Genomic DNA, 20,871 nt, shown 5'->3' with positions numbered 1-20,871 from the left:
CTGACGAGAATCGTGAAATCTCTATCAATTGTATTAATATTGAAAAATATGGAACCAAAAGATATAAATGAAATTGATGAGATATTTTCTTACAATGTGACATTTGACATCATAAATGACATTGAAGATCATGGACCAAAATCTTTTAGTGAATACAAAAATCGACATGACTGGATAAAATGAAAAGACGTCATCCATGTTAATTTATATATATATATATATATGTGTGTGTGTGTGTGTGTATATATGTATGTATGTATATGAAAATCCCTGAAGGATTTAAGATGCCTGAAACACAAAGTTCAAAACCCAAAGAATATTATTATGTGAAATTGTAATGATCATTATATAGGTTAAAGCAATCCGCTCGAATGTGGTATAATCGGCTAAGTGAACACTTAATGAAAAAAAGATATCAAAACAATTCAATATGTCCTTGCGTTTTCATTAAGATAACAACATTCATATGCGTAATTATTGTTGTATATGTTGATGATTTAAATATCATTGGAACGATTAAGGAAATTCAAGAAGTTGTGTTGTATTTGAAGGAAGGAATTTGAAATGAAGGACCTTGGAAAAATAAAATATTCTCTGGGTTTGCAAATTGAACAAAAATAAGGTGTAATATTTGTTCACCAATCAAATTATACAGAAAAGGTCCTTAAACGTTTAATATGGATAAATCAAATCCTTTAAGTACTCTAATGGTTGTTAGATCATTAAACAGAAAAAAATTCATTCCGTCCATGTGAAGATGATGAAATTATTCTTGGTCCAGAAGTACTATATCTAAGTGCTATTGATGCCTTTTATGTATCTTGCAAATTGTACAAGACCATATATATCTTTTGCTGTAAATTTATTGACAAGATTTAGCTCATATTCAACAAAGAGACACTGGAACAGAATTAAACATTTATTTCGTTATCTACGAGGAAAGACAAACTTGAGACTTTTGTATTCAAAAGATACCAATCAAAGTATAATTGATTATGCTGATGTTGAGTACTTATATGAGCCACACAAGGACACGTTCTCAAACCGGATATGTATTTACTCGTGGAGGCGCTGCAATTTCTTGGGGTTCACATAAACAAACAGTCATAACAATTTTATCAAATCACGTTGAGATTATTGCACTACATGAAGCAATGCCGTGAATGTGTGTGGCTAAAATAAATCCTAACATGTCCAAATCTCATGCAGATTATCATTCGACAAGAAGCTTGTGACACTATATGAAGATAATGTTGCATGTGTTACTCAAATGAATGATTAATATATAAAAAGTGACATAACTAAACATATTCCCCTTAATTTTTTCGCATTTACTCAAGAGCTCGAGAAGAATAAAGATATTGATATTTGTTACATTAAATCAAGTGAAAACTCATCAGATATCTTCAGAAAGACATTTCCTATGACAATATTCAGAAATCATATATAGAACATTGAGACGCGCAATCTACGAAATTCGTGAAGAATCGTTCGTGTTAACATGAGGGAAAGTTTACGTGACTGCACTATTTTTTCTTTACTATGGTTTTTATCCCAATGGGTTTTCCTAGTAAGGTTTTTAACGAGGCTATATAAAAACACGTAATGAAGACAATCATTGTATCATGACCATCATCAAAAGGAGAAGTGTTGAAAATTTTGAAAATAATGTGTGATGATGTATGTAATAATGTAATTATTTTTGGATTATTTTCAAAGAAATTCTATAAATAGGTCTCTCAATTTGTGAAGTAGATGCACAATTGAGTGTAAAAATTTTATAAAGTGTGTAGTTTAATATATTTTATGATTTTGAGATTTTATTTTTAACGTATTTTTATTTTTAACAATAAGAAACTAATCCTAAAATTACTTGAAAGGACTAAATTGAAATTATTGGAAATATCGGAATGAATTTGTAAATATTAAGGGGCATTTTGGTACAAGTGACACGAAATCCTTCTCAAATGCTCTGGCCGCCTTGTGTCTCACCGTCTTTGCTGAAGTGCTGATGCAGTGGAAAATATTCGGCCTTAGCGAATCTATCCAAATCAATATTCTGGGTTAGAATCTTGCTATCACATTTGTATTTCATAGTCAATTTACCTTTTAACTGTTGCGTTGTTCGTGTTTCGAATTGGAATCGTGCTGTGTTCTGCATGCGATGAATTTGTTGGCTTTGATGAACTAGGGTTTATCGTTACTGGTACTTGATTTTTCATGTGGATTTCTGATCTTGCAATGAATAATTTTTCCTCGGGGAAAAAGGGTCTGTTTGATATTCCTGAGTTAGTAGTTGCGTTGCTCCAGTTGCTTTTTTTTTTGGGGGGGACAAAAGGGAAATCTTTACGTTTCTACATGAAGCAAGGATTTTTTTGGGGTGTATCTTCATTCTCGTGCTAGGATTTTCTATGAATTAATAATGGTTTTTTCAAATCTCTGTTAAGAATCATGCTCAACATAAACATAAAGTATGCAATAAAGCGTGGAGTTTGCATTTTGTAATAAATGATTTCTCGTCCTTGCGACTTTCAGTGTGACTTTGTGAGTGACTCTTTTAAGAATGGGTTGGATGATACAATTGGTTCATTTGAATCAAAATTGCAATATTATCCACTAAAAGGGCAATGAATTTTTTTAACAAATTTGTTATTTCCCTGCATTTTAAGATTATGTAAATCCTAGAACTTAAGAAACTTCTGTTTTGTTTAACTCTGTACTGGAGGCGGTTGTTCTACTATGTCTTTGTAACAATTTAAATCTTTAGTAACCAAGGATGTGTTAATTTTTAAATAATTAGTTTGAATAGATACATGAGTTTGTTTCATAGAGTTAAAGACCGCATGGAAACATATCAGTTTGTTGTGCTATTGTTTGTAACCATGTCTTGTTTTTGTTTGTTATCACTGTATGCTGTAAGATGTTACTGTTTTAGTTATGTAACTAGTATTTTTATACTATTCTGTGCTACATGGTGATGCTTTATTGACATCTTGATTCTTAACTGTGACTTTGAAAAAATAGTCTGTCATTAGTTTTTCTGATTTGGGCTTGGGACAGGAAGGGGACGGCTGTCGGTTGCTTTCAGGTATGCTGCTGACTTAAAAAGAAAGAGCTATTTATTCTTTGAATTGCCTTTAGTTTAATTATGAAATGTGATATCTTAACCATTAACTTGAAACTTGAACTTGTGTATGCACATTAAATGTTTAACTTTGTCTAATCTTGAAGTTTTTGGCTTATCCATTGTAAATTTCTATTGCTATGTCTTGGTGCAAATTTTCCTAGTATCCTGAAACTAATTTTTATTTATTTGATACTTTATGCAGCTATAAGAGGGTGACACTGAATTAAGCACACAAATATGGTGAGGTTATTGGCTAATATAATTCGTAGAGGTGTTGCACCTTTTCCAGTCTCGGGTTTGACTGTAAGTGTATACGTTTTTTCACTTGGATCACCCTCTTCCCGAATTTCTCAAGTGTTTCATAACTTTTTCAATTTAGATTCTTGGGCCTTGGCTACTGGTACAAAGGCTATTTAGACTCTTATCATCTATTTGTATGGATGAGTTTCTTTTCTGACTGCCAAATTTCATCTAATGTTGTTTTATTCCTGTTGTAGGCATCTGGTTCTTTCTACGAGAGCATTCTTCGTTTTTCTACTGGTGTGCCTGATGACACGCATGAAGATTTTAGACCCACTATTAAAACTGAGAGTTCTGGCCTTTCTATAAAAGACATAGTCGAGCAGGTACACTGTGTCATGTTTTTTTATTCAATCCCTAATATAATAAAGTACATGTACTTGGTTCACAATTTCTTCATCCTTTATTTTCTTTTATTATTGTCCAATTAGGCATTTTCAATAGCCTTGCCTTATGTGCACAAGGGTTGACATCTGTATGGTGATGCTATCTCTGATTCACAGGATTTGAAGGAAAACCCTGTGATGATATACATGAAAGGGGTGCCTGATCTTCCCCGATGTGGATTTAGTGCATTAGCAGTGAGAGTTTTGAAAGAATATAGTAAGAAATGCAAACTTTTGAAATTTTTAAATGCTCAATTTATTGTGTTTAATTGCAATTTTGTATAGTTGTTTTCATTCTTCTTTCTTTACTTTGTTCATCCATCTTGTTATCCAAAAGGGTTCTTAGCCTAATCCTACTCTTTTGTAATTTCTGCTATTTATTTTAATTTACTTATAGGGGTTTCCGCATAAATCCCCGCCTTGGATTTGGCAGAGTTCGTCGGAAATAAAGTGCTTTTTCTTTTTGATATCAAATAAAAGTTTTAATCCTGAATTTTAAGGTTGCTTGGAGGTCGATGGGTTCCATAATGAAATGGTATGATATATTTGAATTCTTCGTATGATGGCTGATCATCTCTTCTTTGAATTATATGCAAGAGATTGATTTATTAGCCATACGGTTTTTTATTAATCATTTTTTGTAACTTAGCTTGAACTGGGTTCATTTGCTAAACCAAAAGTGATATGCTCATTATGTTTTAAACTGTCTTCACGTGAAATGATTGTTTCTGCTACACTTTTATGCTCGACCCTGTTATCAGTTGAAATGGGCTTTGCAGATGTTCCATTAAGTGCCAGAAATATATTAGAAGACCTTGAACTAAAGAATGCTGTAAAAGCTTTCAGGTAATTTATTACGGTTCATGTTTTTATCAGTGGGAATAACTGAATGGCTAGAATTTTTAATTTATGCAATATCAACTTTGAAAGAAACGATGGCTACTGAAGCAAATATTTTACCACCACCATTATGCGGCTTCCCTGATTTTCCCTTCACCCATATAGTTATTATTAATAGTTAGTAGTTCAAGTACTCGCTCTTGGATGTGCGCTGATGAGTTTATATGTTTTTTTTAGAGTGTACGAGTATTTATTTTTTGTAATTCTAATAAATGGTTGTGCGATATTCTGATTGCAACTTTACCGGGCACAACATAATGGCATATATTACTTTCCTTGGTATCCTCCTGAAATTCTTCACAAGACTTGGTTCTACACTAGTTTGCAGTCTCATAAGCCATCTTGTACTCTTTACCTATTTACATATTCTTGGAACAAAATAGAGACGTGTTCTTTCTCTTATTATTTCAGAAATTATGTTATATAATAACACATGCCACAATTTATTGCAGCCACTGGCCGACATTCCCTCAAATATTCATCAATGGGGAGTTCGTTGGAGGATCTGATATCATTCTTAACATGCATCAGGTTCGCCTTTTCTTCTTTGATTTTCAAATCCAGGATAGTTACAACTCTTGTTCAAAAAACTTTACCACCAAAACATATTTGATGCTGCATTACATTCATGTGATAACTTTGGTCCTTAGTGTTGCCCAGTGTTCTAAATGGTGGCCATCGACCACACCGCCTTTGCCTTAAGCGGTTTGTAGACGGTAGAAAATGAGTAGTGGCGGCAAGGCAATAAAAGTCACAATTTTTTTTTGTAAAAAAAATGATCTTTAATGCAATACACTTTCTCTTCTAAAACATAATAGCCCCATGATTCCCTAGGTATCACTGATAGTGTCTGCAAAAATCTTTAGTCATGGTTAGCGTACATTACACTCCCTTCAACACATATATCACGGGTCGAATCTGCAACCATTGGTTTATCGAGAGTTGCATGTGAATTCGATAACGATGCAATTTATCTTTGAGTACTAATAGTGGCATGGTATGTGCAGTTAGGAAAACACATTTCCCTAAAGCACATTTCTTGCTCTGGCCAAAGACTCCTTGCACTATTAAATCATCAGATCACATAGGATATCTTCACCCGTAGGCGAACGGTGAATCCCTGACTACAATGCATTTGCTCCTACGTATTTCGAAACTACACCCAACCTCTCCGCCTGATGACAAGCGATGGAGTCGGTAAATGGATCAAAGTGCATGCTAGTACGTATAGCCCCTACATTATCTCGGGTCAAAGGACTAATGGTGTACAACCATCACTGCGGACTATTCCACTCGATAAGTGAGAACCACTTGGACAGTCCGAGGGAGGGTTGTTCAGTGCATTATCATATGATCACCCATATGTGTGAATGGACATCTCCATGCCCTTGCCAATGAAACATGACGTTTATATCACAGATGCTAGTCTCGAGCTTGAGCGACCTTTATCTTTGTTTTAGGCAGCTGATTCAAATAGGAATCTGGTTAAAATATATGGTACACTTCTTAATGAGTTTTATGATCTTACGTTGCGACGCAGACCTCATGGTACCTATTGTATATTCAAAGACTTTATCTATGCAGCTTGCATGGGTATACAGATAAAGTATAATATGCCATAATCGAATAAAATCGTAAAATATTATTAAAATAAAGATTGTTTTACCTTAGAGTCAATAAAATCTCTAGTCACAAGTTGACTTGCCGGGCACCTACTCTAACAGTTCATACACTTTCTTTTCATCCCTAATGTTTTACCACTAAAGTATTTGGTCCCCTGTGTTTCACAAATGACAAAATTAATTTCTCATTTTAATTGAGAAAATTAACAGAAATTGAGCCAAGTTGCTAAAAGAATTACTCGAAGTTCTGATAGAAATTGATTCGAAAAGAAACTATAGTTCACTTATAAAAATGTTCAAATTCAGGTTGAAGAGTGTGTTAATGTTAGGAAAGTGAGTGATGGTATTGATACATATTGTCTATTTTTTTTGCCATAACTGAGGGACCAATCCTGCTACTTGAATCAAATGGAGGACCGAATTTGTTTGTGGTAACATTTGGAACAAAATATACAAATAGCCATTGAGACCGTGTTAGGGACACCGATTGCCTATTCTTGATACAATGATGGATCAATTCTGTTACTTGAATAAAGAAACCAAAGTTGTTTGTGGTAGCCACACAACTCTACTTTGAAACCCTTTTAGGTGCCTGATTAGTCTGGCTCCATGTAGACATCGAAGCCCTGCATGAGTGTTTTTGTCTTAATTTTCTGGTCGAAGAGCTCTAAAACCTTCTTCTTCCTCTTGTTTTTCCATACGCAGACTGGTGAATTGAAGGAAAAATTGAACGACGTTGCAGAAAAAAATAAATAAGCAGCGGCTTGCCTAGTGAGAGTGGTAGGTATATATTTGTTTCTGTAATATGAAACCATGTTTACTCTTTTACTTGTACCACCTATCATTTTATGAATAAGGGAATAATCGGCAGAGTAACAAGCAAATGTGGTGCGCCTGTCTTTTGCAGAAGTAATTTCTTGCAATTTGATTTTGTGGATGATTCTGAGAAGAGACCTTGTCACTTTCAGCAAAAGAGAATTTTAATTTGTTACAGATTTCTCATGTCATGTTTTGAGGTGCTTTGAAATATGATTCCATTTTTTTTGGCGTCACCCCCCGAGCTGTTTACCTAGGGATAAAAATATCTTTGCAGTCGAATTTGGATATGGAGACGTGAATCTTATGTCAGTGCATCACAACAAATAAAAATTTGTTGTCATTAAACAGAGTGGAAGAGTTCACAAAGATGTAGCAACTACATTAGTTAGAAAGACAGTAGTGTAATCAAAGTAACCAAAAAAGTGAGGTCCCTATTGGATTGATGTGGATTTGATTTGGAGTAGGAGATGTGAGGAATGGATTTCAAATATCTTTGCAATCGAATTTGATGTGAGAAATGTAATCAAAGCAACCAAAAATATCTTTGCAGTTAGAATTTGATGTATGAAATTCACCATAATATAATTGAAATGCTTCACTTTATGGATATTGGATTTGAAATTCCCTTGAATGTAGTTCATTCAAACAAGTCAGAGAATTTGAATGGATTTTTGATCCATGAATCCAAGTACAAAATAATATTGATTTCTCTAAAGCAACATATAACTCGATTTTATGTGAAGAATTTTAGCCATGGGATATTACCTTGAGGCTGCATTTGCGTCCAATTTTTCTTATTCATTTTCATGTGTAAGGTCTAAAAAAATCATAGACTTCACATATTTTATAATAAATGTGGATTGTGGTATATGCACTTTCCTCACCAATGGCTAAGATTATTTTCTGACTTGTGAAGCCGCATTTCATAAATTCGTTCATAAAATGTTGTCCGTTATTTATAAGATTCTCTCTTTAGAAATAGGTTTAATCGCTGGCACAGGTAGTGGAGGCATTATCCACTCGTTAGAGCTTCTCCCCCTCCTGTCATTTGAGGGCACCTAGCTTACAATATCTAGGGAAAGAGTGTCAATGGTCTCTTTTAGAGTGGAATGTCTTGGGCGTAAGTTGAACTCGATCCACCGTCATGTTGTCATCTTCTGATTGGGTCCAAATCAGACCGAAATTAATTGAAGTTTTATTTTATAAAAAAATATCCCGTTCTAAAATTTAATATTATTTAATAATAAACGACAAATGTTGTATAGGCTTGTTGGCATAATTAAAATGATCAATCTAGGGGTCAACATACGTAGAATTTGGGCAATAGGGTGACCGGCATTCACAAGCGCAATAAAATAGTGCGTTGCGTTGGCATCCTTCCGGCACAACGTCTTGCATGTGGGCTCGCATTCTATCGTCACGTTTGCGACTGCACTGAATTTCTGATATTGCTTTGTAGTAATATGGCGACTTCTGTTGGAGGTCTCTTCGACTACTAATTGTGCTCTAGACTACAACACAAAATTTCGAAACATATATTCCTCGCCGAACGAAAAATAATAATAAGAGTTAGTGTCGGCGTCGTGTCTTTGCAAGTTAATTTTGACATTTAATTCCATTCGAGTGAGCGAATTCTTTAGCCGTCGTTGAAATTTTTATGAAAAATAATGGATCAAAAATTAAGTTGTGATGAGAACTTTAATCTTTTATTATGATCATCATATGATATAAGAGTAGTGTAAAAAACACTCACCCGTTTGATTTATATCGGTAGGGTGAAAAAAAAGATCATTCCGATGTCGATCCATGAAGTTATAATAAATCACTATAGATTTGAAAATGATATAAAAAAATCCTACGTAAATAATTAATTTCGCACAGTTAATTTGATTACACATTGTATCGTGTGAGTTTGTGTTAAGATTACTAATTTTTTTCATTTTGATTTTGGACCATTAAATTTTTGAAGTTTGGGTTTGGAAAATTAATTTTCAAATTTATTTTTTTTGCTTTTAGTTCCTATTTCACTGGAATATTGACGTGACACTAAAAATATTTATTTAGCACCGACAAATGCTGACATGACAAAAAAAAGCTAAGAGTCATCGTAAATTGCTTATTTATTTGATGTCACGTTAGTAATTGAATCAAAATAGCCAAACATTAAAAGTTTGTGTAAAAAAAACAAACTTCAAAAATTTAATGGACCAAACCTTAAAATCGGACAAGTTAGTTGAAAAAAGTTCGAAAGGAATATGTTATTCCTTATTTATTTTTTGTTAAATTGATGATACCAATTTAAGATTTTGTCTTTCTATATTAAAAGATATTGCTTGATTTATCTTTATATATTATGGGATTGGTTTTAATATGATTTTTATATCTAAAAATTTTATACTCGTTTAAAAGAGTTTTATATCTAATAAAAATCTTATTTCCATACGTTCTAGGATATTTTTATGGAATATTTTTTAGGTCAATCATGAGATGTAAATATAGAGGACCTTACAGTCGTGGACGTGGTGCATATGAGGGTTTTGGACATCAGAATTTTGCAGAGAAAGCATAGAAGATAATTTTGATGTTGAAGAATTTGAGTGATTGATTCACGTTTATACCGTATTGCTGATTGGTGTTGCAGACACTATGAAGAATCGCTTGCAGAGCACCTTGAGGTGCTTCAAACAAAATATTCTCCAAGAGCTGCAATAACTTGTGTTCTAATAATGTATACACTGATTAATTAGATCGAGTTTGGAGTTAAAACCAAGTGGAAAACACTCGAAATAATCATTCGTTAAGAAACACTGATATAATTTGTATATCCTGTGTAATTGAATAACTGAAAAAGGGTAGATTAGTTTTTGCATTCATCAGTTCAATTATGGTGACAACTGAACTGACGAATACTCTAACTGATCCAAACAGTTTGAAAACAACAGTTAATCAAAATATGTGATTTTATGTAGTCTGTATTGCGGTGTTTTTCTTTTGTTGGTTTGCTCTTATATCTATTTGTTGTTTAATTAATTATGATCCCGTATATCTGTTAGAGTAGGTGGCCGACAAGCCAACTTGTGGCTCGGGATTTATTGACTCTAATGTAAAAAAATCTTTATTTTAATAATATTTTACGATTTTATTCGATTATGACATTATACTTTATCTGTATACCCATGCAATCAGCATAGATAAAGTCCTTGATTATACTTTAATACAAATGAATCGTAATTCGATGTTGAAACTCATTTGTAAACACTGTATAATCTAAATTTGTTCCTAGTCGATTCAGCCGCCTAAAACATGGATAAAGGTCGCTTGAGCTCGAGACTAACATCTGTGATGTTGTGTACCGCGTTTCTTGGTAAGGGCATAGAGATGTCCAAACATGCATATGGGTAGTCATATGATGATTATACCGAACTACCCTCCCTCGAACTTTCCAAGTGGTTATCATTCATCAAGAGGATAAATCCGTGATTGTGATTGTACACTATTAGTCCTTACGACCAGGGACAACACTGAGGCTCTATATGCTAGAGATGTGATTTGACTCGTTTACCGACCCCAGGAGGTTCATCAGGTGGATATCTTATGTGATCTGATGAAATAATAGTGCGTGGAATCTCTGGCCAGAGTATGAGATGTACGTTGGAGAAAGAGTTCTCCAATGGTACATGCGATGTCACTATTATATGTATCACATAGTTATCGAATTAATATGCAACCCTCGATGAACCAATGGTTGCAGATTCGATCGGGATATATGAGATGAAGGGACCGTATTGTACGTTAATCATAATCGACTGGTTTTGCAGGCACTATCAGTGATACCTAGGGGATCATGGGGCGATGCTACTAGACGCTCTTACCAAGATCCGATGGGTGCAATCAGAAATGAGTTTTGACATTCTTGATCAAAGAGTTGATGATAAGAATGGGGTTAACTAGGGTAAACCCGAATAAGAATAAATGTTATTCTGAATCACATGGAGATGTGAACCCACGGCTAGCTGTATCCCTGAACCATTGAGGGTCACACAAGTATCGGATTATGTGTTCCCGTTGAGATAGTCAAATTTCAATGAGTTGAAATTTGACGACTATAGTTTAATGGAGATCAAACAGGAAGCTTATAAAGGATTTTATGAGCTGATTCCATAGGATGAAGAAATGGTAGTTAGCATGATTGCTAAATAAGGCATGAGAGTGGAACTGCCTGTTTTTTGAAGGAGTTCACTAAAATGGCATCTGCCTAATATGGTATGTGAAAATTTTGATCTTCGAATTTTTTGATTTTCATTATATGAACAAGACTTATATCCTTGATACATCGACGCTCTCGGATCGTCGATCGGGATTATAATGAGTTCGAAATCATTTATTTAGTGAATTTGGAATTTACTGATTAAATGGTGGTGCTAGTAGTATTGACTACTGAAATGCACAAAAATTCTCATAAATATTCTAGAGAAGTCTAGAATTAAATTAACCAAGGATTTAATTTATAAATTAAATAATAGTTATTTAATTTAATATACATATACATGTATATATTTTATATGGTGATATAAAATATGTGTATATGATATTATTATATAATGTATTATTAAAGGTTAATAAATATATTATATATTAATAATATGAGAATTTGATTATAATGAAAATATAGAGTCCTTGTGGAAGAGGGACTCCTAATTAGATTAGGAGTCTCACTCTATAAATACACCATAAGTGGGCATAATTCATGGGAGATTTTTTTTCCCATAAAATTAACAAAAACTTCTTCCCAATAAAAAGGAAACTCACGGCCACCAAGTTAAAAATTGGAAGCAAAATATTTCATATAATCAATTTTTGATTATAGAAATAATTAGTTCCAATAAACATTGATTAAGAATCAATTAATGATTCCCACCTTAAAAAAAAGCTATCGGCCACTTTTTGTAGAAGGAGTTCGGCCACTTTGAAAAAGGTGAGAATTTCGGCCACCTCCTTTCTTCCACCACTGTGCCACTTCGTCTTCGGATTTTGGAAATTCAGAGGTTACAGTCTTAACGCACAAATCGCTTGCGATTTCTAGTGCAATCCAAGTGAGGAACAAAGTTTTCGATCAGTGGATCTAATTAGGCGATCAAGGTTGAAGAGTCGCTGTTAGGATCGGGAAAGAGTTTAGAAGGGGGGGGTGGTGAATGAACTCTTTCAAATTTTCTAATTTAAAATAAGTTTTTCAAACGTTTTTAGGCGATTGAAATTTCTTTCTCAAACGGTTGGAAACTTGAACCACTGATGAGTGCGGAAAACGGTTCACAATTTCCAATGACAGTTCAAACACTTTTAGCAAACTTAACAAATTGCGGTTAAAAATGTAAGAGCTTGCGATAAGTAAATAACACAAGATTTTTATGGATGTTCGGAGATTGAATACTCCTACGTCACCCCTTCTTCTTTTTCCAGGAATGATTCCACTAAAAGACTTTGGCTTTACAACGTATTTGCAACAGCCCACTCCAATCAAGACTTATCACACTGCCTGTATTGGAACTCTTAGTGATCACTTTACACTTCTGGATATCAAGAACACTCAGTTCACCAGATAACAAGACTTGATCTAATAACCAAAAGGTTACTAATGAGAATAAACGGTTTGGTGTGAGTAGCATGAAAATGATTTTCTGTTGAAAGCGTGCTGATGAAGCGAAGAAGTATGTAAACTTTTAGGAGTGCTCGGAGATTTTTTCAAGTATGCAAGCAAGTTGTTATGATTCGATTGTGAGCTGAAAATACACGTTTCTGCTAGCACACTCTTCCGTTAATATACACGATTTTCTTAACGGTCGGGAAGGACAGAGCAACATTAACCTGATTCTCTGAACAGATGAGTCGCTGTCGTCTTTATGAGCATTAAATGTTCTTTAATGAACGCATTTAATCTTCCTTTTGCTCAGCACCGTTCTGAAGTGCTTTTCTTGAGGAGCTCCTTTTATAGTAACTGTATTTAGCATCAGAACATGCAGTTTATACTTGGTCTCTCTTCTTTGGGATAGGATCATAAATGCGGATCAATCTTGGAGCAGATGTATATACGTTGACTTCAAGATGGTGTAATACTTTGAATGTATTAAACCGGTCAAAGAATGTCTTTGAGCAATAAATGGTCCTTTAAATGATCTGGTTCTGATAAGCGGTTTAAACTCCTTTTAGCTTTGGTCGGTTAGAAAGATACACCATTATTTGAGCTGGACGGTTGAACTGATATATGTCATACATATGAACCGCAAAGCTTTTTTGTATTTGTCATACGCTAAAATTCTTGGGAATAATATTTTATTCAACAATTTCTCCCTTTTTGGTGATGACAAAACCCAGCTGGAAGATTATTCAGCATAAGATTTAAAAGAGCGAAAGAATTGTATTTCATTAAGTGAATGAAATTACAATGTTCAAAGTATTTCACAATTGTTCGAGATGACTAATTTCCCTTCTTTGAACCTGAGCTTTGTTCCCCAGCTTTAGCTTTGTCTTCCTTTTCTCTTGACTCACGTAATTCCTTCATTACAGATAGTTCTGCTTCTTGAATTGCCTTTTTCCGCCTCTTTCCCCCTTTTTGACATCACCGTGAACAAGGAAAGTCATAATTTCTGCAAGCAGAGCGCCTTGGGCATCGAGGTATTGTTCTAGATTTGTCTGCAGACGAGTCATTTGCTCCGAAAGGCCAAGGCACATGTTGAGATGTTTAGAGTTGTGTTTGGCTTGCTTGATAGAGAAACTTGTTTCTATTGAGGAAATATCAGTGCGAAGAGCCGACTTTACTGATTGAAAGGCCTATTGTAGATCAGATTGTCTGTGATTGAGCGCCAGAATTGATTGATCCATTGTGATTAATCTTGCCAGAATTCGCTGTTGATAGCTTTCTTCTAGAGCTTCTTCTTGAGATACCTGTTCTTCAAGTTTGTCTTCTCCAGATAGTAAGTTGTGCTCGAGAGAGACCAATTGAGAGGAGGGCAGCTTTTCAGCAATTTGTAACGGTTCTGGCTCATGTAGTTCAGCTGTAATATTCTCAATGATCTGATCAATATCCTCAGTGGAGGCAGAACTTTTAGTGCCGGTTTCAGTTGGTGCCTCAGGTTGAGCTGGCTTTGTATGCAATTCCTTGGGGATGTCAACAGCTGTTCTGAAGGAGCTGTTGAATCATCCTTGGTGGGATCGACTGGTGAAGAGACTGTTTGATCTTGAAAAGTGACAGCTTTATCAAAGTCAGATAAAAACTTCTCTGCCTCATCAACATAAACAGTTTTAGCAGCTGAAGGATCAAGTAGAGGCAATTGGGTAGACTGATCCATTGCAGATATTGTTCGAGACTCAGATGGAATGTCGGTGGTAATCTGATGAATATGTGTTTCAGCACCTGGAAGGTCTTTAGCCGTGATTTTTGTTGTAGAAAGAGGCATAGTGGTTTCTTCATCACCCGATTGAGCTGTCATGGTAAGTGCTGGTGAAGAAGGTTTAGTGATTGTACCGGGAGAAATGGATGAGGAATCCTTTTTAGTAGGGATGACTTGACACTGTTCGGAGCTCAGATCTTCATGAATGTCCATTAGAGAGTCTAACTTTGTTTGATCTGTATCAGCTGGGAGATTAAGATCTTGTCGCATTTGAGCGACTCTCATAGCCAGTGACAATGCGTCCATCTCAAGTTGAGAGATGACCGCCGAATCATCCTTGGCTGTAGGACAAAAAGGGTCAAAATTATTTCTTTTCAACCGGATGATGATTCAGAGAGTGCTTTCCTTCATTTGAAGTTCCAGAAAATCTCGTCGTTGAAGAGCGGTTTGAATATCAGCCGTTTCTGTCCATTCCAAAATGGACCGCTCCAGCTTAGCAGCTTCTTTTATTTTGCCGGTTTCAAGTAGCGAATCAAAAGTTACAGCAGTTCGATATTTAACCCATCTGTCAAAATTTTTATCTTTTTCTGGACAGCCTCATTTACACGCTCGCTTGCGAGTACTATGGCCGTATGAACTGCATTGTTTTGAGGTGGATTTTCAATCATCACCTGTTTACCCTTATCTGAGGAGAGAATAATGGGAAGTCCAGAGTAAGAGAACTCAATCTCTGGTTCTGTAATTTGAATCCCTTTCAACTTAGTGACGGAGATTGCAAGGATTGGGGCAGGAACGAGTGGTATAGAAAGATGTTTGACTAATCTCATCTTTGTTGGTTGTGCAGTTCTCTTTTTCTTAAAAACTTGAGCAACTGGAACGTCATCTTTGGACTCATCATCGGAGCTTGTCTTTAGAACCAGCTTCCTCTTGGTTTCCTTGGCGGTTGAAACGGTTTTGGATGATTTCTTTTGTTTGACAAACTCTTCCCCGATTTCAGTCTTGATGGAGACTATGTCCTCAGCCGGTCGATTCTTTTGGATAAATTTTTCAACCGATATCCAGTTGAAGAGCTTAGTTTTGCCAACGTCTATCATATCAACCGGTTGAACCCCGGCATCAATTAGCATGTGGCAGATTGGAACCGCAAACCCTTGTGATTGATTTTCTTTGTTGATCATGTCCACCAACATTCTGAAGAGAACGTCAGACCAGTTAACTTGCAATTTGGATGAGATAGTGGCCATAACAAGAAATTTTTCCAAAGTGATTTTATAATAAGCACCGGCTTTGGCAAGCAGTCCTTTGGCGACGATATCTGCTAGCAGTCTGTATTCAATCTTTAAGTCGCGTTTTTGACAAGTTGGATGTGAAATTGGACAATCTGTGTCTGAGAAAGCACTACGCCAGATATCAATATTTCCATTAGGCAGTGTAGAAAAATCAGTTACTCCTTCCGTGGGTAGGCTGAACAATTCAGCAAACATCTTCTGTGTGAACAGAAGTTTTTTGTTTTGGACGACAAAATAATTTCGCCGTTCCTCATGTGCGCAAACTCGAAGAATTCCTTCAGTAGTGTGTCTGAGTGTAACGCCTCAGATTCGACGACTGTCCTCACTGTACCAAGATGAGTCTTTCCAGCGTGCTTATGTCCTCACTCACACGCACCCTAAGAAACTTCCCAGGGGGTCAGCCATCCCAAAATTGCCCCAAGTCAAGCACGCTTAACTTTGGAGTTCTTATGTGATGAGCTACCGAAAAGAAGATGCACCTTAGTGATATGAGCAGTACAAATCAAATCTTTTAAGCCCTCTTCAACTGTACAATCCATTACATTGAACAGTCTCGGAATCCCTCTCATTACGGTGTGGGATCGGTTCATTCATGTTCCCTCCACCTAGAAGCCTGCCAGGAGCCGCTCATTGTCCGTGCAACCTCATGGCACCGGCGATCACCCCCCGCCCTCTTCAGCCCCGGGCCTCACATGCCCACCAGCTTCCGCTTGGTTCTTCCCCGAACCACACCGTACTAAGAGAGGTCGGCTCTGATACCAACTGTAACGCCCCAGATTCGACGACTGTCCTCACTGTACCAAGACGAGTCTTTCCAGTGTGCTTATGTTCTCACTCACACGCACCCTATGAAACTTCCCAGGGGGTCACCCATCCCAAAATTGCCTCAAGTCAAGCACGCTTGACTTTCGAGTTCTTATGTGATGAGCTACCGAAAAGAAGATGCACCTTCGTGATATGAGTAGTACAAATCAAATCTTTTAAGCCATCTTCAATTGTACAGTCCATTACATTGAACAGTCTCAGAATCCCTGTCATTCCGGTTTGGGATCGGTTCATTCATGTTCCCTTCACCTAGAAGCCTGTCAGGAGCCTCTCATTGTCCGTCCAACCTCATGGCACCGGCGATCACCCCCCGCCCTCTTTGGTTCCGGGCCTCATATGCTGTAGAGGCCCGTATTTCATATTCGTAATTTTGCGGAATTTTTAAAAAAAAATTTTCTCTTTAAATAAATAACGTGCATCATTCATAAACTGATAAATAGATTTAACTTTAAAGTAACAGCGCAAGTAAATATTGTGTTCAAAACCACAACTTAAAAATAATTCATCATAATGAAAACTGAGTTTGAACATAAAAAGTAAATGATGAAAAGTGAGGTCCTCGAGTTCCTACTACTGCTGACCCAAGCTAGCTCATTGGTCCCCGCCCTCAGTCCCGACCTCATCAGTACCTACAACAATCAAGTCTAGTGAGTCTAAAGACAGCATGCATATATCGTGAATAACGAGAAAATATATCATAAGATCGCATGCAACGTAAAAATATCGTATCGTAAAGCGTAAGATAAAAATCGTCTCAAGGGTAAATATAATTACGTGCATATCTGAAAATCATACGTAAAAGATTTGCTCAATAGAGCCCTGTCATAAAATATCATAATGATATTTTTCTAGTAGAGATATTGTTTCAACGCAAGTGGCCCATAACATAACTTGAACGTCTGATCAGACTAAACCACAGTATACTGGGCAGTATAGATCACTACAGCCCTTGGACTCGATGTACGTACCCATACATGAACATAAACCGGTCGTAAGTCACCGGGTGGAGATATCCCATAAGCGTGAGGTGGCCACAAGACATATCACATATATCTCAAAAATAAACATTTTATTCATTTATGCACGTATTATAATTATAACCCTGTTTTTACCGAATGAGTTGGATCGTTCCCAGGCTTGCTGTGACTTAATCCTAACATGAGACACATGCAAACATTCTCAACTTGACCAAAAACTTCATATCCGAACCAAAAACGAGACAACCGAGACCAACAATCTAATTTCCAACCATGACTCCGTACCAACCCGAACCAACATCGAACCATCGTTTAGTCATGATTAAAATACGCCTAACATGATGAAATAATAACCCTAAGAATGGTGATCCACGAAAATTAGTGAATGGAGGCCAAAATCTTGAAACGCTCTTTCGAGAGTCACTTTGGCACATTGCACCGTAAATTCTCGTATGACCTCTAAACTAAGCCAAATCACAAACGGCCAAAAACATGACCTTACCAACTCATTGAGGTACTGTACAGTCCAAGGCCATAGGCTAAAAGCCAACCAAGAACTCAAACACCACCTCTGAACCGAAACAAAGTTGCTGTCAAAAAAACGTGGCAGCAGCTGCACTTGCTTTCGTTTACGAGACCAATGGCCATTGGGGCTTGAACCACAGACCAGAGTCTCTTACTAACCTCCTAAGGTGTGGCTTGAACCATGGCTAAGGGATAAAAGCCAATCACAATCCAGGCAAACACCTATGACAATCCAAAGCTTCACCCGAGAACATCACTTTCTGCATAGTGTGATGTGCTGATACGTTTTTACTGTCTTGTATCGTTCCAATGGCCATATGCTTGACCATGGCTCGAGCTAGACTTGATGAAGTGTTGTATGGACCATGGCTATGGGCTAGAAGCCAACCACAATCCACCCAAACACCCCGAAACCGAACTCACTCACCCAAACCAGAAATAAAAACCGAGGGGCACTTGTGTTGTGGTTTAAAAATTTCGAAGTACCCTTGAGCCAAGCCTTGAAAGGTTGTCTTGGTCACGTCCTAGACATTCTAAGGGAAGTTTCTAACCATGGTTACAGGCCCTGGGCCAACCAAGATTCGAACCCTCACCTTAGACAACCAAACCCAAAACTTGAGACTCAAACTTGCAACTATGGGGGAGTTGTTGTCAAGCCTTCCTCCTGCGTGCATGGGTTGAAACCAATGAACCAACATGACTCTAACACACTCTAGTACATGCCTAGATGCAGCCTGGAGCGCCTGGAACCAAGCCAACCTCCTGAAATCACAAAAAAAGCCAACCCGTGAAGCATAGGAGAATGGCCGAGAAGGCTTGTACAGAATTTTACAAAGTTACTGTCATTTTCGGTTTTGCTCCTTAAATCATGAACATATAATGTTTTAAAATATTTATAAGACTTGATTGAAGAGAAATGAACAATATATACATGCGTGGAAATCGGTTTTGAAAGAAACAAACCAATACGACGAACACGGCGCGGCGGAAACAGAGTTTTCTTTTCTCTCTTGTTTTCTTGCTGCTACTCACGATTTTTGCTGTTGGTTTTCTGATAATTTCGAAGGTATGGGGTGGATGAAATGTTAAGTGGTGAAGGGGAAGGTTACCAAGATGAATAATGAGTCAAGGAATGCATTAAGATAGGATCTACAAGTGAGGGATTTGAATGACACAAGAATTGTTTCCTTCCTTCTTGTTGCTCGAAAATTGTGGGATTGGTAGGCTAGATTAGTGGTTTGATTAGGTGCATGATGATGCTTAAATTATTAATCATACGTGATTTAAAGGTGAGGGAATCAATATACCATGAAGGGTTATGGAAGGGTAGTTAAAATGGAGAGTTGCCAATCATACATGAATTGATCTAAGGGGGCCGAAATTTACTAGCAATTGTAAGGAAAAATATTGTTTCCAATCTTATATTTTAAGTCCTTAAAGTTTTAAACACCCATTATGTATTTTTGTGAATTAACAATTAAATTAGGATAAAGATTTCTTGCATGGCATGGCTTGGTCTAACAATTTACTATTAAAATGTTAGGTTTTAATTTCTTGAATATATTAGGTTTAGATAAATTTTATCCCAATTGGTTACACATTTTAATTTAGGATTTAATTAACTATTGAACATAAAAGAACTTACATAATAAATTTTATCCAATTAATTTAAATAAATCTTAAAAACCTTCTTTCTCATTAAAATAAATTATTCCTTGGCTTAAATTAAATTTAGGAATATTTTTTTATTATAAATTTTATCTCAATTCTCCATCTCCAGTCCGGCCTCGCGTATTTATCCGAAAGATAAAACTAAACTCTTGCGATTAAAATAAATAATCATGACTTCACAAATTTTAAAATGAATTAAACACTCCATATATGTATAAAAATATCATTTTTTTAAATAATAAAAATTATGCATGGCTTATACGTAATCTGATTTTTCGGGTTCTACACTGAGTATTTGTAGCTGCAGCCCAGAAAGGAGCGAAGCACGGAATTTTCTATTTTGCGAAACATGGCTTGCATCGATTTGTTGGGCATGGCGAATATCGACGCGAAGTTAACAGCGACTGTGTTCTGAGCAATAGAGGCAGCCATTTTCTTGATTTACCGAGAGGATTTGAATTTCAGCACCTGCAAGTTAAATGAGAATGCAATGGAGTTGCAATAGCAAGGTAAGCTCAGCGAGGTTGCAAATGTAGAGTATGTATGTGCGGTTCAGATATTCACCAGTCAGTCCACGTGGAGGACTATTAGTGGAGAGAATTTTGTTATAATTTTTTGAAAAATTTGAGCGGCGGTAAAATAATTAATTTTGAAATTTCAAAAATAAAAATTGTCACGTCAGTCAGAAGCAGTTGAAAAGTTTGAGTAATTTTTACGCAATGACGTGGAAGTATCTCGCCCAAGTAAAATGAACCGTATGCGTAATGTAGTTAGGAGGAAACGGTTGAGAAGTCTATTTAATTAATAACTTAACCATTTTTCCCCCTAAACATGTGGATTGAAGACTAATCCTGGATAATGAACCGTCGATGGCTTAGACAGAAAGCCTCTTTAAATCCTAGTGTCTGTCAATATGAGAGAGACCCTTCAATCACTTATCTATAAAGACAGGTAGAGGGGTTAGTTTTACAAACAACAAATATCAAAATGGCGAAAGCAGGCAGTTCAAGTAAGCCAGATCTTGTGAAAGAATTTATGGAGTCGA

General features: G+C 36.2%; 1 protein-coding gene across 4 annotated transcripts; it reads left to right on the top strand.

Moving 5' to 3' along the window:
• Positions 1 to 1,919: 1,919 nt before the first annotated feature.
• LOC142527117 (monothiol glutaredoxin-S15, mitochondrial-like) lies at positions 1,920 to 7,328 on the top strand. Of its 4 annotated transcripts, none has more exons than XM_075631830.1 (8): positions 1,920 to 2,063; positions 3,025 to 3,088; positions 3,330 to 3,430; positions 3,625 to 3,753; positions 3,931 to 4,030; positions 4,593 to 4,659; positions 5,166 to 5,244; positions 7,041 to 7,328. In XM_075631830.1, the coding sequence occupies exons 3-8, from the start codon at positions 3,365 to 3,367 to the stop codon at positions 7,089 to 7,091; spliced, it is 492 nt and encodes a 163-aa protein (XP_075487945.1). In that variant the 5' UTR covers positions 1,920 to 2,063; positions 3,025 to 3,088; positions 3,330 to 3,364; the 3' UTR covers positions 7,092 to 7,328. The 4 variants fall into 4 exon arrangements, with proteins under 4 accessions (XP_075487945.1, XP_075487947.1, XP_075487948.1 ...); XM_075631833.1 differs by having other exon boundaries at positions 1,933 to 2,063; positions 3,061 to 3,088; XM_075631834.1 differs by having other exon boundaries at positions 1,968 to 2,063; positions 3,036 to 3,088.
• The last annotated feature ends 13,543 nt before the right edge of the window (positions 7,329 to 20,871 follow it).

The sequence above is a fragment of the Primulina tabacum genome, chromosome 15 (assembly GCF_025594145.1).
Source record: "Primulina tabacum isolate GXHZ01 chromosome 15, ASM2559414v2, whole genome shotgun sequence".
Classification (NCBI taxonomy): domain Eukaryota; kingdom Viridiplantae; phylum Streptophyta; class Magnoliopsida; order Lamiales; family Gesneriaceae; genus Primulina; species Primulina tabacum.
The sequence above is the reverse complement of the archived record's forward strand: the minus strand, read 5'-3'. Positions and strand labels throughout refer to the sequence as shown.

Coding starts and splice junctions, on each gene's coding strand:
- LOC142527117 (XM_075631830.1), top strand. CDS start 3,365: ATGGTGAGGTTATTGGCTAATATAATTCGTAGAGGTGTTGCACCTTTT. Junction 3,431..3,624: donor TTCCAGTCTCGGGTTTGACT/GTAAGTGTATAC, acceptor TTCCTGTTGTAG/GCATCTGGTTCTTTCTACGA. Junction 4,660..5,165: donor AATGCTGTAAAAGCTTTCAG/GTAATTTATTAC, acceptor AATTTATTGCAG/CCACTGGCCGACATTCCCTC.